This window comes from Nyctibius grandis, chromosome 5 (assembly GCF_013368605.1).
Source record: "Nyctibius grandis isolate bNycGra1 chromosome 5, bNycGra1.pri, whole genome shotgun sequence".
In the NCBI taxonomy this organism is placed as follows: domain Eukaryota; kingdom Metazoa; phylum Chordata; class Aves; order Nyctibiiformes; family Nyctibiidae; genus Nyctibius; species Nyctibius grandis.
In genome coordinates this window covers 15,969,940-15,986,560 of record NC_090662.1, presented here as the reverse complement: position 1 = coordinate 15,986,560, position 16,621 = coordinate 15,969,940, and the positions used below count along the sequence as shown (strand labels likewise).

The following is a 16,621-nucleotide window of genomic DNA, read 5'->3' as shown; positions in this document are numbered from 1 at the left end:
ATGGCTGCCTCCAGGTGCTAACCAGAGAGCAGTGTGTTGTTCACTTAGACCTTGGCAAGGCTTTTGACATCATCTGCTTTAGTATTCTTATAATCAATTGGAGAGATAAGGATTCAAAGAGTGGCCTGTGAGGTGGGTGGAAAATCATCTGGACATCAGGGCTCAGAGGGCTGGGGTCAGCTGCTGGAAGTCCGTTTGGTCGGTTGTTACCGGTAACGTGCCTCAGGGGTTAATACTGAGCCAAATAATGCTGAAGGGTTTCATTACCATCCTGGATGTTGGAACAGGTTGCAAATTCATGGATAACAACAAACTGGGGGGAGTGGGGAGGTGACTGATACAGTAGGGGCAGGGCTGTCCTTCAGCAGAACCTCAACAGGCTGGAAGAATGGGCTGACAGGAACCTCATTAGGGTCAAACTATTTGGCAAATAGTTAAACACAGACAGTGCTAGACTCTTCATAGGAGTGCCATTTTTTTTCTTTACTATATGCTCATTTACATTCTCTATTTGTATTTGATGGCAGATGGTTATGTCTTTGTAGATTTGTTTTTGAATTTTCTTTTTTTTTTTTAAGTGGGACACTTTAATTTGTTATCTTTCGCCTGCTCAAATTGGGTAGTACAACAAAAAGGCTCTTTGATGTCTCTGTCCTGTTTGCACAGGCTATACTGCACCCCTCAGTAATGATTTAAAAACGTAACCTCTCCGAGCTGCTCATCGTTGCTTTTGCACCTCATGCCGGCACCGAGCACACATGACCACGTTCCACGAGGTGGCATCGGAACATTTTACTCTCCTCTGCCATTTACGACGCTTAACCAAGGCCACCTTCAGCCAGGGAGTGCAGGGAGGGGGCGGTGTGTGGGAAAAGGCAAGAGGTGCAGCTGCAAGGGAATGCGGCTGAAATGGAGACGACTTGCACAAACGTTAAAAACAACGGCGTGTAACGTGCTTTCCCCATGAAGTAACGGCGGTACAAACCGGTGACTGGGCTGGCAGTGCTGACTTCGTGCTCCAGTGCTAACGCGGTGACACCGAGGCAAATCAATCGCTGCTCCCCAACTCTCCCCGCTGGAGCAGGGGCTGCGCCGCCAGTGCGGGCCTGTGACCGCCCTCACTCCGCCCGCCGCGCCGAGCTGACGGAGGCAGCGCCCCGCCAGCTCTGCCGAGCGGCCGCTCGCCCTCCCGCCGAGCCGCTGCGCCGGTTCCTTGTCGCGTTGCCTTCGCGGAGGCCCCTTCCCGCCCCCGCGTCCGAGCAGCTCCCGCCGCGCCTGCCCGCCCCCGCCCCCCCCGCCCCGCTCAGGCTTCCCGCGCCCGCCGCGCCTCACGCTGCCTCTGGGCGGGGCGGGGCGGTGCGCGGGGGCGGGGCGCGCGGTCTCCCAGCAACGCAGGATGGCGGCGGGCGAGCGGCAGTGCCGCGACTACCTGCAGCGCCACCGCATCCCCGAGCTGCTGCACCGCCTCGGCGCGCTGCTGCTCTACCACCGCCCCGGTGTGGACCCCGGGCAGGGCAGGGCCGGGCGCCCCGTTCCGGCCTGGGGAGCTGTGGGGCTCCCCCCGCCGCGAAAAGCGGGAGTGGGGATGGTGGGAGGGGGCGGGGAAGGGATTGCGCGGCCTTCGGTCGCCGGCTGAGGGTCCTGCGTCTGCGGGCGATTTTGCTTCGTTGCAGAAAGGCCACGCGAGTTCCTGATCCAGGTGCTGGAAAGGGTGAAAGCTGGAAAAGGAGACGAGGGGGAGTACCCGTTCCTCCTGGACGAGGACAACCTGGCCGCCATGTTCAGCTTGCTGGATGTCCTAGGCCAAGGCCACATAACGCCAGCGCAGTACAGAGAAGGTGCGTCTCACCAGAACAGCGGCGCACACTAAAGTGTTTGTGTGTGTTTGCACAGAATTATTAAAATTTAAGTAAAAATAATAAATATTAAAGTTATTTGCTTAGGGACATGGTTTAGTGGTGGACTGGGCAGTGCTGGGTTAACAGTTGGACCTGATGATCTTAAAGGCCCTTTCCAACCAAAACGATTCTGTGATTCTATGAAATAGTTTCAAAGCTACACATCTGTATACTGTAAAAGTATCCACACATCTGCCAGTACACAACCTGGAACTTGGAAAGTTAAAAAAGTTACATATGTTTAAGTTACATATGTTTCCGTTTTATTGTATCTAGGTCATTTCAAGATGTCAAATTAATCTTTCCATGACTTGCATAGGAAATTCTCTTTAACTTTAGCTCTTAAAACTTTGGGACTGAGCACTGAAGACCTGCAGTTTGGAGACGATGTGAATATCACACTGGACGTATTCAAGGAAGAAGTGTAAGTTTAATTGAAAGAGGGTTTTTTTTTTAGGGGGGAATATGCACAAGAGATATTTTACTGAGATTTATTTTTTATTTACAAAAGTATGTAATTAAAGGACTTGCTGGTTTAAGCTTAACCCCGGCTTTGCACTGCGAGACTTAAAAAGGTCAGTTACTGACGTTGCTGGGCTTGCCCCTGTGACCTGGACCAAACTTGGCATTCCCCTCCACCATCTCAGCTCCAGGACCCTCCCAAAGCAGACCTCCCAGATCACCTGCCCCTCAGGTCAGACAGCCAGGCTTCGAATACTGATCTAGAAATGCAAAACAGCAAAGGGCTGTTGTCTTCTTTGCCAGAGGTAGTAACACAGACAGCGATGAAACAAGCTCAGGGTTATAATTTCTCGTGATCAAGGTCCAGTTCTAGGGGCAATTTTTTGGTAACTGTTGCAATCACTGAAAGGTAACTGGAACTAATTATCCTCATCATTATCTGACTAGAATTTTTTTTTTTCCTATCTTAGGAAGAAAAAGATGCTGGAGAGCTGGGCTGTGTATTAGTTTGAGCAGTGCTCTGCTGTATGTATTAAAAATAGGCACCTTGCTCAATTCTTCTCGTTTTTCAGCTGTGGACAGCCGATTGTAAGCAGTACTCTCTTCTTCTCATGTGTGTCCCAACCCCTTTGAGACATCAGCTGATTGGGGTAGCGTTTGAGAATTGCTTTTCTTAATAGCATTAGATGGTTAAAAAAAAAACAGTAGAAATCTCTCACACAACTAAAATAGGGTATTGCCTTTCCTCCTTCAGTTTGCAGCTTACAGTAAGGGGTTGTTACTTATTGGCTCATTACTATTGAATAAAATTAACTTTAACAGTTGAGCTGTTTCTTAAGTTGGTTTTGGTTTTTGGGCTTGTGCTGCTTGTTTTTTTTTTTAAAGGAAAGACCAACTTCAGCAAGTTATGACAAACATCCACAGTTGAAGAACGGTAGCACTTCTAAGTAAAATGCTATTTTCAAACTTACACCACAGTATTTATGCAATTTTTAAGGATAAACTTTTACAAAAATTACGAGAGACGTGGGTACAGCAAAGAAAAAAAAATTGAATTAGTATGAATAAAGAAAACAAAGTGACATATTCCTTCCTTCCTTCCGTGTTCAGTATGTATACATTTTAACACAGAACATCCATTACCTGGGATTTAGAGATGTAAAGCATCTGTGTTTAAATGAAGGCAGACTGGTGCGTAGGGAAGCGCTGTCCATACTGTACACAGGGGTACTTACGCTGTAAGTACCCTGTATTCCTCAGAACGATGTTACAGCACACAGCCTTGACAAGGCAGACACAGTCATTAGAGATGAAGGCAGTTTTAGCTTCCACATGCAACGGCGAGGTGGCTACAGAAAACAAGATCCGCACAGTTCGAAACCAAGGCAGTAGCACTTGGAAATTTTTTTTTAAAACCATATACAATAAGGCATAACATTAAACCAGTCATTCACCATACACTATTGAAAAAAAATCACCCATTTGCTTTGCTTTTGTTTGAAATAGGTAGTCTAGACCAACAATTTCTGAAGAAGTCTTTATTTTCCTGTATTTGGCCAACTAGCTCTCAAATTGAGTAGAATCTCAACATCCTTTTGAGCTAATTTATAAACCCCAAGTTCATTTAGTGCTGCTGTTGCAGAGGGCTGGTTTGGCGTTAACGTTTCATTTTCTGAAGCTGACTGTAGCACATCCTTCAGAAGCAAGGCAGAGCCAATATTCAGGTTCAGGATAATGCAGGCTTCTTTTATGCTAGAGGAAAAAAGGTACATGGATTAATGAGAAGCACCCATAAGATACACTTACTTCTTGTGCACACAGTGATTAACAAAAAAAATCTCTGTGGACTTCTGAAAAGGATCAGAAGTAGTGAACTGAAAAGTACTGCTTAGATCAAGGCAAAGAGTGTATTTGTTCTTGCTGTCCAACCTTTTCCGTTATGTACGTGTATTTCAGAAGCATCAGTATTTTGCCTCCCAGTGCTCGGCATGGCTTTTGCTTCTTAAGTTTTTCCACTAGTATTAAAAATACAGACTAGAATTTACCACTTAACCTGTCTAGCTTTCCCCAACTACATCTTCCCCTAAGATAATTAGGAACTTCTTATTCAGTATATTTTAAGAGCACAGTTTAACAGACAGTTGCTAGAATCTGAACGTTTTCCCCAAATATCATTAGGGAGTGAACAGATGCCCTGTCTTTGTCACATTGTTTCTAGTCTAAATACCATAGATATCCATGTGGCCATTATGCATTATTTTTTACAGTTCCTTTGTGCATCTGTGTCCTCTTACGCTGGGAATAATATGTATGTATCAATAATATGTATGTATGTATGGCATCCTGGGGTGTATTAGAAGGGGTGTGGTTAGCAGGTCAAGAGAGGTTCTCCTCCCCCTCTACTCTGCCCTGGTGAGGCCGCATCTGGAATATTGTGTCCAGTTCTGGGCCCCTCAGTTCAAGAAGGACAGGGAACTGCTAGAGAGAGTCCAGCGCAGAGCCACGAAGATGATTAAGGGAGTGGAACATCTCCCTTATGAGGAGAGGCTGAGGGAGCTGGGTCTCTTTAGCTTGGAGAAGAGGAGACTGAGGGGTGACCTCATTAATGCTTATAAATATGTAAAGGGCAAGTGTCATGAGGATGGAGCCAGGCTCTTCTCAGTGACATCCCTTGACAGGACAAGGGGCAATGGGTGCAAGCTGGAACACAGGAGGTTCCGCATAAACATGAGGAAAGACTTCTTTACGGTGAGGGTGACCGAACACTGGAACAGGCTGCCCAGAGAGGTTGTGGAGTCTCCTTCTCTGGAGACACTCAAAACCCGCCTGGACGCGTTCCTGTGTGATATGGTCTAGGCAATCCTGCTCTGGCAGAGGGATTGGACTAGATGATCTTTTGAGGTCCCTTCCAATCCCTAACATTCTGTGATTCTGTGAATTACCGTTATGAAGGTGATGTGCTCAAAAAAACCCTTAAGCCTGAAGATGCTACGTGAATATTCCATTTAAAAAAATGCCAATATATAATCTTTGTCTTCAGATGTTCAAGACTGAATGCCATACTCCATATTGCTTTAAAAATACTAAGATTTGTGCCCCAGTTAGCCTAGGAGTTTAGTGCTAGACTCTTCTGTGGGCTATTTAAAAAAGACTAACCACAAAGAAGGTAGTTTCTTCTCACCAATAAAAGCAACTAGACTATGCAAGGCAATTCTGAGCAGGAACATAGTTTAGTCTTTTTTTCTAACAATAAAGTTTCTTGTGTTTTAACTAGATCTTTGAGTACTTTCTTTGGCCCCAGTTTTGGAAGTCTGTGCTACTTATATTCCTTCCACAAGTTAATTTATCTAGACATCCTGACTGCACAAAAGACTCCAGAACACATGCCACAGTCCGTCGCTATCTGAGTACACGCTGCAGAATCAAAACTTTCCTAGCTGTAAACATTGGAAGCATAAATGATCCACATATTTTAAGTGTGGATCAAAACTAACTGTGAAGAAATCTTGGTGATATGTAAAACACACGTCATTTATCTGGACATTCACTTCTGAAATCCGACAGATCAGAAGTTCGCATACTTACTGCTTGAAGTAGTTTTCTGGCCTCTTGCAATAGTGTGAAAATAAAGGGAACAGATTTCTACTCATGTCAAACTGGAGTTGTGCTGCTCCTCCTTCATTAAAATGATTTGCCATAATTACCTACAAACACAAAGAGGTGCATGTGCTGTTTAGGCCGTCGCTGACACCTACATTATATTGCATAGGTCACGGTTTGCTGACACCTACTTCCTGATATATGTATATATCCACTTTCTCTGCAAGCATTTGCCAGAAAATTTTGAACAGTGAATGACAGAGCTGCTGTTCTAGTTGTAGCAAGCGGTCTCGTAGGGTCAACAACATTGGGCAAGCTGTGCTTGATAAAGACATGACTGCTTGCTCTGCTTGAGATGGTAAAGATAACCACCTGGAAGAAATGATTGCACTGAAGTCATTACAATGAAATTATTCATATTACAACAGCAGAAGGTAACATTATCCTTTAAAAAAAAAAATCTCACCCATTTACAATGTTCTCCTTTCCCACGTGAAATCTAAACATAATCACGGACTAATGCTATGTTTAAATTTCATTTAATATTGAACTCATGCTTTAGTTACAAATCTCTGAACATGCCATTCAAAGAACCCCCATCTAATCTAGAAAATCATCGAGTTGTTGTATTCCTTTTATGAAGTACTTCAGAAATTCTACTCAGGAGCAAACGTTCAAGAAGCCCTGTGAGTCTGTGAAGACAGAACAGTCATTACAGGCCATTTCATATTAACTCTTTAATACTACTATGGAGAAAATAATTCTTCTCCAAACTAGAGCAATCCAGAATTCTCCCCAGGGTTTTTAAGATAACATGCCCACTAATTGTGGAACTACTTAAGAAAACATAACGTTAAAATAGTCTTGAAGTACGTGTTAAGAGAATTTTCCAAAACTTACTACCCTGTGCCATTCCTGTTCAGGAAAATAATTTCGCCTATTAGCTATTCCTGCCTTTGTTTACCTCAGCATTTTAAGAGGAAATAATATTGTAATATGGGAGGAGAGTAAACAGACAGAATCACCTCTCTTTTTTGTACAGCTTTGCAGCATCTTTGACCTCTCTGAAGACATGATCCACTTGACGAGTCAGCATGTCATGTTTCAGGCGTTCCAGGAGGTTAATCATTTCATCAAAGACAGAGCTCTCCATCGAAGCCAGCTGCCCTAGCTGTAGTTTACTGACAGCGTCACTTTCTGCACGAACCTCCAGTTCAGCCTGTTGTAGCTGCAAGAAGAACTAGAGAAACAATAGCAGATATGAATACTACAAAAAATAACCTTACCATTTGAACTTTTCATTGGTACTTTAATAGGCACAGTTCTAGAAAACGCTCTCCTGACACACTTATAAACTTTAAATGTTAAGATTTTAAAAACACTTTCTTATCTTTCCATGTGGTCCTGATTTAGTGAAAAAAAAACCCACCAAAAAAAACCCATGGTGATTTAATCCTAGTGATGGAACATATACGGGTTTCAGATACAACAGCAGATAGGTAATGGGAATAGATCTAGAGAAATACTAAAAAGATACTTTAAGATTGACAGCAGAATGCTTAAAAACACCCTGATTTTGACCTTTTTAATGTTTGCAAAAGTAAACTAGAATCTTTACTTGTAATTTGCTTTAGAAATAATCGTTCATTAAATCATAAATTTGCTGGGCTGACAACAGCAAGAAAACGGATAAAGTTTAACGTGACATAGTGGTAACAACTCGCTGGTTTTGCTTTTAAGCAGATCAAAACACTTAGGCAGATACAGCTGTACAGCATGAAGGCTGCTGTCCTATCAAGTCAAGATTATCCTCTGCTAGAGCCACAGTTTCCTGCGAAGACAGAAAGAATTTAGAGGCTGCCCATCTTACACAAAATATCTATTTCCACACACTTTACACATAACAGGTTTTTTGACCTTTTGTACCAATAATCATAGAAAAGCTGAAATGCTACAGAAGAGCCATGCTGCCACCAGGCTATTATATAGCTGTCCTGGTTTGGCCTAAACCAGGCCAATTTTCCTTTCAGTGATTTTTACTTTCAGCTAAGTCTCCTCTAAGTAACTGCACTTTCTGAAACTAACTACATGTTTTGCAGACAGTGTCCGTTTCCAGGACTGATAACGCTCGAAGTTTGTAGTTATCACTGAGGCAGCGGTAGGGATGTTGTGCAGTAAGGCTCTTGCTGTACTTAGTCTTAGAGAACCAAGGTCACTGCTGAATTCCTCACTGCTTATGAGTGAAGAGCCGAAGGGGGGTCGCAGCTGCAGGGGGGAGCAGACAGGGCAGGTGACCCAAAATTGACCAACAAGGGTATTCCATCCCATACACGTCATTCTCGGTATAAAGCGGGGGGAACACGAGGGTCTCTCTCTCTTTGCTCTTTTCTGCTATGGCCGGTGTCCAAGGAGGACTCCGACTGTTTTCCTGCTGCCCCCGATCCCGATCCGTGCGTTCCTGGATCCAGCTCTCGACCGTCGCTAGGCCCAGCCTGGGCCTTCCCGGAGCCTGCCCTGCAGTGCCGGTGGTGACGTTGCCGACATCGGGGGAGCTCGATCTTGGTTTTGTATATATATTTGTATATATTTGATTATTCCAATATTATTATTATACTCTTTTTCATTATTATAGGTTTATTAAAACTGTTTTAACTTTCCAACCCGTAAGTCTCTCTCCCTTTTCCCTTTCCCTTTCCCTTCGGGTGGGTGGGGAGGGTTAACAGAGAGCGTCTGCTGCAGGTTTAATAGCCAGCCCAGCTTTAAACCGTGACAATAGCCAAATAATTAATTCCCAATTCCCAGTTATCAGCAAGTAGCTTTTCTGAGCAACACCTAAACCGTGTTGCAACACCGATACCCGTGGTGAATCCATTTCAGCTAACCTGCCATGGGAGTAGTTCAAGCTACTGCACGCACTTCAACACCAATGCTGTTAACACTGGCTCAGAGATCTCCAAAATCAACCCACTAATTTTTTTACAATTCAAAGCATGTAAAGGAGACTACTTTTTTGTCTGTTCAGATTATTCCATCCCCCAGGCTCTCTTTGCATTTCCCTATAAAGTTTAAAATTAATACAGCTTAGATCTCAAACAATAATCTGTCCTTGTTTATACATCTTTTATTAAAACCTGAATTTACATCTCATGCTATTTTTTTCAGTAATTAATTCTTCTGAATACACTTATATAAACAGTGCTGAAAATAAAATGTTATGAAACAAACATCCAAAGTTCATTTTTTAAATTTTTTTTTTTAAAGTAAAGTAATTACTTACTACATTGTCAGCCCAGTCTGCCAACACTGTTGCTATATAGTTAACAGCATTAAGGATTGCACAGTATCGGAATCCTAAGGAAGCTCTAGTCTCTTCCTTCATTACTTGAGTTAATCGTATCCTGAAATCATCAACTAACTCCTTCTGTAGACCCAGGAACTGTAGTTTTCTGGAAGCTGTTGGAAGATTCTTATACCTGTCTGGAAAGACATTAATAAAATGTTTTTAGGTTTTCCAACACTGACTAAAAGCTTTTCAAAAAGAAACATTACAGTCATCTTACTACACAACCTTACGCCTGTGAGAACATCATATAGTATTTAAAACAGCTGACGTATTTTAACAATTTCAGGGAAACTACTCAACGCAAAAGCTAAACACGTAAAGAAACTCCTGATTCCACTAGCATTTTGTATTCTAATACTTTAAGCAGTATGTGATTATACCACACCATCCAGTGTGGTCCCTAACGCGTACTCACGTAGAGTAAAATTAAGACATTGAATATGCAATTAAGTGTCTCTTGAAAATTTACTTGCTCTGATTATCTGTTCCAAGAAAGCAGATGCTACTTAATAGCTTCTAAATTGTCAAAAGGAATAGTACGATTTTTTTACTACTGCATTGTAACAAATTATGTTCTCTCAAGTATGAACAAGTTTTAACATGCTAAATATCACGGGGGGGGGTTTAATTATTATTTTGTTAACATGTCACTAGCTCAAGATTATTCATGCTTGAGTTAGTGTTCAAAACACAAAATGAACAGGAAAGCTTTTATTAAATTGCAAACATCACAACTTTGCAACGTTATTTGATGACTACTGCTGCCAGCAGGTATTTAGTAAAGAAATCTGTTAGCTGAAGTTTTTTTACTATTCATTACAAACAAGAGCAATGCCCATAGATTAATAATTACCTGTTATAACTAACAACAGAGTCATAAAAGTTTCAGCGCAGTCTGGGACTTTCATTTCATCTACATCAGTGATATCTTTGTATTGTGATATCCATGCAGCCTCTGATGAAAGCATAGAGTCCATTTTCTGAAGAGCAACTGAGATAAACAATTTACAACTTTTGTGCAAGTTTTTAATAATTTTTTAAAATTCTAACAAAATCCCCTCTAAAAAATATAAACATAAAAGCCTTACCTCTAGTGAAGTTAAATTTTACATTTTCAGGTTATAAAAACTACTGATGACTGCCTTCATACAAAACCAGCTTCAATGTATCTGCATTTGCAATGGTGTTAACGACTATGTCAGAGCTGATAGGCGTTTTTGGTTTTTTAACAGGTGGCTTGCTCCTTTCCAATATATTTCCTCTGCATTTCTCAAAAGTTAACACCCTTCCCCTACTTCAATTTGAAGTTCATCCTTGTCTGCACACACATAAATACAATATTCGTCTAAAAAATCAGCCTACTGGATTCCATACAGCTTAGGGGCAAGAATCCTACAAACTACAGAAGCACTATTAGAGTCTAACCAATTTTTAGTCACAATAATCACATAGTATAAAAATATGTATGTCTTATGTAGTAGCCCTGTCCAAGTGACTGATCTTATTTGAGAAGGCTATTCATTTAAGTATATACATACTTCTTTTCTGATTGGGCAATATAAAGGCCAACAAAATCCACTGGAAGTCTTACATTTTTTTTCCACTGTTAGCCACCTCTGGAAGCAGGATTCTTCTGAAAGAATATGCATGCAACTGGGAAAGCTGCTGAGATAACCATGAACGCTGTATAACTCTCTCTCAAATAGAAGTACCTCATCCACAAGGTGACAAAAGAGTGTATCATCATACAGAAGGCATGGAATATCAGCAGCCAGCTTCTCCAAAATCAGCATTACTAGACCACGAGAAAATTCAAGCTTTTGAAAGAAAAAAGTGAATGAAGTGTCAGAGATAGGAAGTATTAATATGCACAAACATGTACATAACAAACTGCTGCTAGACTGAGTTAAGTCTCACCACGTACTTAGTGAAATCAGTGGAAGTGGGCTTACACAGGTATCTATCAGAAGCTGACTTACATATTCACATATATAAAACCATGGAAGTGCTTACCCCAGCATTCACTGAAGATCCTGCCTTGTCCAGTATTGGCTGGATTTTGTCATCAAGGAATTTGGCATGATTTCCAATCCACATAAGTACTTGTGTTAAATACCACTCAGGCTTATTTTAAAAAAAAAAAAAAGAAAATATTAAATGCATCCAAACAACTTTTATTCAAGTGCTACTAATATTTTAAGACAAACTTCTAAAAAGACCAGTCTCTTCCCCTGCCTTCTCCTGATCTCAGATTACACAAGTCTTTCACTGTGTTTTACTTCGCTTTGATTTTCATAAAAGCAGTATCAAGAAGAATTTCTGGATTTGAACTGCCTTAAATGCACCAATTATTCTGTTTCTTCTCAAGCAAAAGCTCCATTTCTTATCTCCCCCTTCTCTACTGCTTTCTCACTCATGAGGCCTTCTTTTCTGCTTCGTATACTTCCTCCTGTTCTTCTCTGGGGTCTTTATTATTCTTTATTTCAACCTTTCAGTAAAAAGGATGCACTCCTGAGAAAACTCTTCCCAGTAGCTCCGTTCGTACTGTCATTGTATCCAACCTCAACCCAACCTTCCCCCTGGAAGTGGGGAATCTATCACCTGATTTCACATTTTAATGCCTTCAAGCTTTTTCAGTTTCCACACCTGAAAAATATGGGCCGTAGTTTTTGATGAACGCTCCTTTCAATGTTAGTGCAAGCAGAAGCAGTTCCTGTCCTCCTCAGTCCCAATAGCCAAAGAACCTTCTGTTGAACGGCACTCACATTCTCCCCATTTTGTGCATCTGTTTCTCATTTCTGGATTAATTTTCACTTGTCTACTGAATTTCATCACGTTTGGGGTTGTTTGTTTTTTTTTGTCACTCCCTCCCCAGCTTGCCAAGATCATTGTGAACTCTGAGCCTGCCCTCTGAAATACTCGTAATCCCTTCCAGGTTGGTGTCTTTCAAATATTTCACATGGGTATTTTCTTTATTCCATTATCCAAGTTATTATTTAAAAAAAAAAAAAAAAACAAAACAAAAAAAAACACAAAACAAAAAAACCAACCCAAATTTGAGCAAGGCCCCGTTGGAATATCTTTCTGATCTGACACCAGATTACCTGTAAACTTTTCTTCACAAGTTTTTTAGAAAAATAGTTGTTCACCTATTTTTGTTCACAAATTTAATCTCTTGAACATCATTTTGCTTATGAAGTAATTTTGTTCATGTCTAAAAAACTGTTAGAGCTACACAATTTAAATACAGCAATCTATCTGTTGCTTAAAATAGCAATTTAAAAAAAAAAAGAAAATCAAACTGCTTTCTTCCATACCTTGTTCAAAACATTGGTTTGTTTATTTCCAGTGAAATGATACTTGAATCTTTTCTGAAGAGGATTCAGCATGATCTGTATTGGAAGGATAATGGGTGGCGATGGGGGTAAAGAATACTTTTCTGGCAATTGTTTAGGTTTGGTTAACAGTTCATCTCTAAGTTTGACAGTCAAGGATGAATTTAAGTGTTGAATTCTCCCGACATCATAATTTCAATGGAATGGGTTTATAAATATGAACATTTATTTGTTTTACCTCATTGGCTGAAGGCGGTATTTTGTAATCAATGCAATTCCTCAAATATGAAGGATACTCAAAATATTTCTGTTTATATAATATTTAATACAACTCAGGCTGCTAAGGGTTATTTATTCAATAATACAAGTTACTTAAGTTAGTTTGATTTAGGAAACTCATATGATTAAAAAAAAGAACACAGAAAACCACGATTGTCAGTACCAAACACAGAGGCTGTCCAATAGGCAGGCTTATTCGCATTTGCTAAAGGAGGATAGAAGACTCATGAGATTAATAAATGCAATACATGATTTCCCATTTTCATGTAACTGATCTAAGTGACCCAGACTGCCAGACCAAAACTGTTACCAACTCAGGGTTGTGTAGAATGGCCTTGTACCTTCCTGCTCCATGTTTAAAAAAAAAAAAAAAAAGGTAGCGGCCACAATCAACTCCAGGAAAAATTCCTTGGTTGAGCTTTAGTTGTGCTTTGTAAAAGAATGAGCAGCAGTGCCTCCTGATTAACCTCAAAGGCAGACTACTATCGCTGCACAACGACAATCCTTCTGAAGTCTCCCCTTTTGGCAAAGTCTCCTTCCGAGACATGTATCTTTAGCTTTCCCTCTTTTCCTTCTGGGATGGGACATATTAAAAAGATTAAGGCTGATTTCAAATAAGGCTATGAACGGAAAAGCATTAACTCTGAAAATAAAATATATGTCACCATTTTTTTATTAACATCGGTAATCTGGCTGAAGCATATAAATCCTGACAGTCATGAAACCTGAACTGTCAGCTACCATGAGAACACTAGATCTGATGGCTTGGAGTTACAATGTTGCTACTGCCAAAAGGACAACTTTGGCACCTGTCATTTTCTAAACAAAAAAAACACATTCTTAAGTAACACATATTCAAATTATCTTCTGTCTTTACGGAGAACAAAATTCGAAATAATTCTCCTTGAGAATGTGCATCTCTGACATTTATTATTCTTACTAAAATACACAACTATGTAAAAGGATACGAGGTTTGCAATTTCAGAAGCTGACAAAATAACATCTCCAAATTGCTGTACACATCAGGAGCACTGGCTGGCGCAGCAAGGCCAAATGCCTGAGACTGTGGTGGCCCCACAAACGGCCAGCGGAGCTGGGTTAGTACCTCTTCAAAGTCACTGCAAGGCAAAACAAGCACTTCAACAGGGACTTACAGTACAATGCAAAGAGGAGGCAGTGACACTGCATCTCTTACCTTGACAATTTGTCCTTAAGAATTTTATGCCAGAATTTAACAGTGGATCTCACAAAAGCAAGAAGATGAGAACAAGATGACTCTTGAAGTTTAATATCCAGTTCTGCCATGAATGCTAGAGTACTGGCTGCCTCTGGAACATTGTTGGTCATCAGATACTGCTGAATGCTATCACTACAAAATACAAGAAAAGTCAAGGCCAAAAATTCATTAAAGATAACAGAAAAGAATCATTTGGACATTGAAAAATGAAAACTTTCTCAAATATAAAATACTTTAATGATGGGATAAACTAGGTTACCAGTCTCAGAACACACATGCAGTACTCAGAAACTTTACCTTAACTCTTCTATCCGTGAAATCCATTTAAGATAGGCCAGCTGTCGTTCAATCTCTTCTACTTGACTAATCAGTACATCGAGATCCTCCATCCATGGCTGAGCTTTCAGTAAGTGGCTATTGATCGAATCAGAGAGAAGAGATTCTTCCTCTAGAAGCCGGCTCAGAGACTTCTTAGAATCTTCCGCATTCTTTAAGGCATTCTGAATTCTTTTAGGGACTTCTGATGAAACTGTAAGTACCTACATTCACAGAGAAGTACTAAGTCTGACATAAAAACACTGCACTATGTAGAGTAGTACCATTTGATATATTAATACATTGCTTTAATTTAGTTTAATATACATAATCAGTCATACAGTATATTCAGAAAAAGGGGAAAAAAGAAAGATGCTTACCTGTTCTTCTAACTGCTTTTTATTTTCAGATAGCTTATCAATAAGGTTGTCTAGCTTCCTCAGAGAATCATAGTCATTTCCAACTTCTCTTTCCACGAATTCAGAAACATAGTACGGGATATCACAACGATCTATATCTCTAGCAACTTCTTTCTTTCTAACAGCAACGGTTGCCATGTTTTTCTCTGCAATACCGATTATACAATTTCTAATTAGTCACCACTAAGCACAAACAACTATTGATCTATTGAGGACACAAAACTCCATGAAAAGCTGGGCAGTTCAATTTAAATTGAAACTTAAGTAAGACATTCAAGAAATATACTGTTTTAAGTGGGACAATTTGCTGGCCTAAGTCTTAGCTGAGATAGGATATAACCTCACTTATACACCCAACTGGTGATTTATCGTACATTAATTACTGAAGAGAAATATTCCTGTTAGTTTTTTCCTTCCCCAAAAGTGTGCATTTTATTAAAAATAGTTCGATATATATGTAGTTTCTACATACGTAATATAGGAAACAATGAAAAATACTGGAAAAATATTTTTGTAAAATACAAAGGAGGATAACAATGTTCCGCTTTACCTTTTCATAGTTTAAGATGTTCCAGAGATATCCACTGATGACTGATGTATTACTAGCAAAGTACGCACTCAGGTCTTGCAATGATTTATAAAGTAAAAGCATCACTGAAATATTTATAAGAAAACCCACACAGTAAAACAGAAGAGGCACTTGCTGATCCACACATTTGGCAGCATCCAGAGAAAATCAGACGTGAAACCGAGAGGATGATTATGTACAGTGAAACAAAAAAAGGCAACAATGACGAGTGTTCAGCTAGTTCAATTCTCAACTTCTTAGTATCACTTTGAAAACAGTATTTAAAAATGAAACTTATACACTTGCACTTTATCTGCTACAAGCTTTAATTAACCAAAACCCCCTATTACACAGACAACAAGAAAGAGGGAGAAAATCGTACAGCTGATGAGCCACAGTTGGGAAAGCAACAGAGAGCACCAGAAAGACCAAACTGAGAGGCCAAGGGTGCTGCTGAGGAAGGAGTGAATAAAGAAAACAGAGTAGTAAAAAGCACCATGCTGTCTGCAGCGACGAAAACAAATCATACCGCAGAAGACTACTAACCAAGCGGTGCTCTTCTCTTACTAGAGGCGAGGATCAGGATACAGGAGGAGAGAGGAACAGGACACCGGGGAGCATCCTCCAACCACCTCCCTGCTCCAGCACGCAGCTCTGCACCCACCTTCGCCGGAGGGCCGGGCCGTCTCAGGGAGCGTTATAAGGCTCTGCGGGCCCCGGGAAGGCTCCGGGCGAGGGCCCCTGCCGCCCCCGGCCCCGGCCAGGCGACCGAGCAGCCCCTTTCACCGCCAGCCGTTAGCGCCCCGCTGAGCCCTTCTTCCCCCGCTCCGGGCTCTGCCCCCGAGGCCGCGCTCTCCCTCGCAGGCTGGACGGCACCCAGCGGGGCTCGCACGGGCCCGCCGAGGCAGGCCAGGGCTCCGCCGGCGGCACAGCTGCTGGGCCGGGTCCCCCCAGCGCGCCCCGCCCTGCCGCGTCAGCAGCCCCGCGGGCGATGCGTCACGCGCGCGCAGCACCGCCTGCGGGCGGGGCCGGCGGAGGGCACAGCGCACGCGCACTGCCACCCCCGTGCCTGTGCCCGGGTGAGGCGCCCCGGCGGGCGGGGCCGGCTGCACTCCGCCAGTACCGCGCATGCGCGGGGGCGGCCCCAGCGCAGCGCCCGGCCCGC

At 41.8% G+C, this 16,621-nt stretch overlaps 2 protein-coding genes across 5 annotated transcripts; one reads left to right on the top strand and one right to left on the bottom strand.

Moving 5' to 3' along the window:
• Positions 1 to 1,396: 1,396 nt before the first annotated feature.
• Positions 1,397 to 6,207, top strand: EFCAB10 (EF-hand calcium binding domain 10). Its single transcript, XM_068402108.1, has 4 exons — positions 1,397 to 1,496; positions 1,674 to 1,838; positions 2,238 to 2,321; positions 6,161 to 6,207. The coding sequence occupies exons 1-4, from the start codon at positions 1,397 to 1,399 to the stop codon at positions 6,205 to 6,207; spliced, it is 396 nt and encodes a 131-aa protein (XP_068258209.1).
• On the bottom strand, positions 3,339 to 16,414 carry RINT1 (RAD50 interactor 1). Of its 4 annotated transcripts, none has more exons than XM_068402104.1 (15): positions 16,003 to 16,414; positions 15,439 to 15,542; positions 14,850 to 15,034; positions 14,452 to 14,693; positions 14,113 to 14,286; positions 13,886 to 14,035; positions 12,621 to 12,777; positions 11,317 to 11,427; positions 10,895 to 11,120; positions 10,157 to 10,294; positions 9,238 to 9,437; positions 6,986 to 7,200; positions 6,152 to 6,332; positions 5,946 to 6,064; positions 3,339 to 4,112 (listed from the first exon to the last, which is right to left on the bottom strand). In XM_068402104.1, the coding sequence occupies exons 3-15, from the start codon at positions 15,024 to 15,026 to the stop codon at positions 3,899 to 3,901; spliced, it is 2,304 nt and encodes a 767-aa protein (XP_068258205.1). In that variant the 5' UTR covers positions 15,027 to 15,034; positions 15,439 to 15,542; positions 16,003 to 16,414; the 3' UTR covers positions 3,339 to 3,898. The 4 variants fall into 4 exon arrangements, with proteins under 4 accessions (XP_068258205.1, XP_068258206.1, XP_068258204.1 ...); XM_068402105.1 differs by having other exon boundaries at positions 16,121 to 16,414; XM_068402103.1 differs by lacking the exon at positions 15,439 to 15,542.
• Between the last annotated feature and the right edge of the window lie 207 nt (positions 16,415 to 16,621).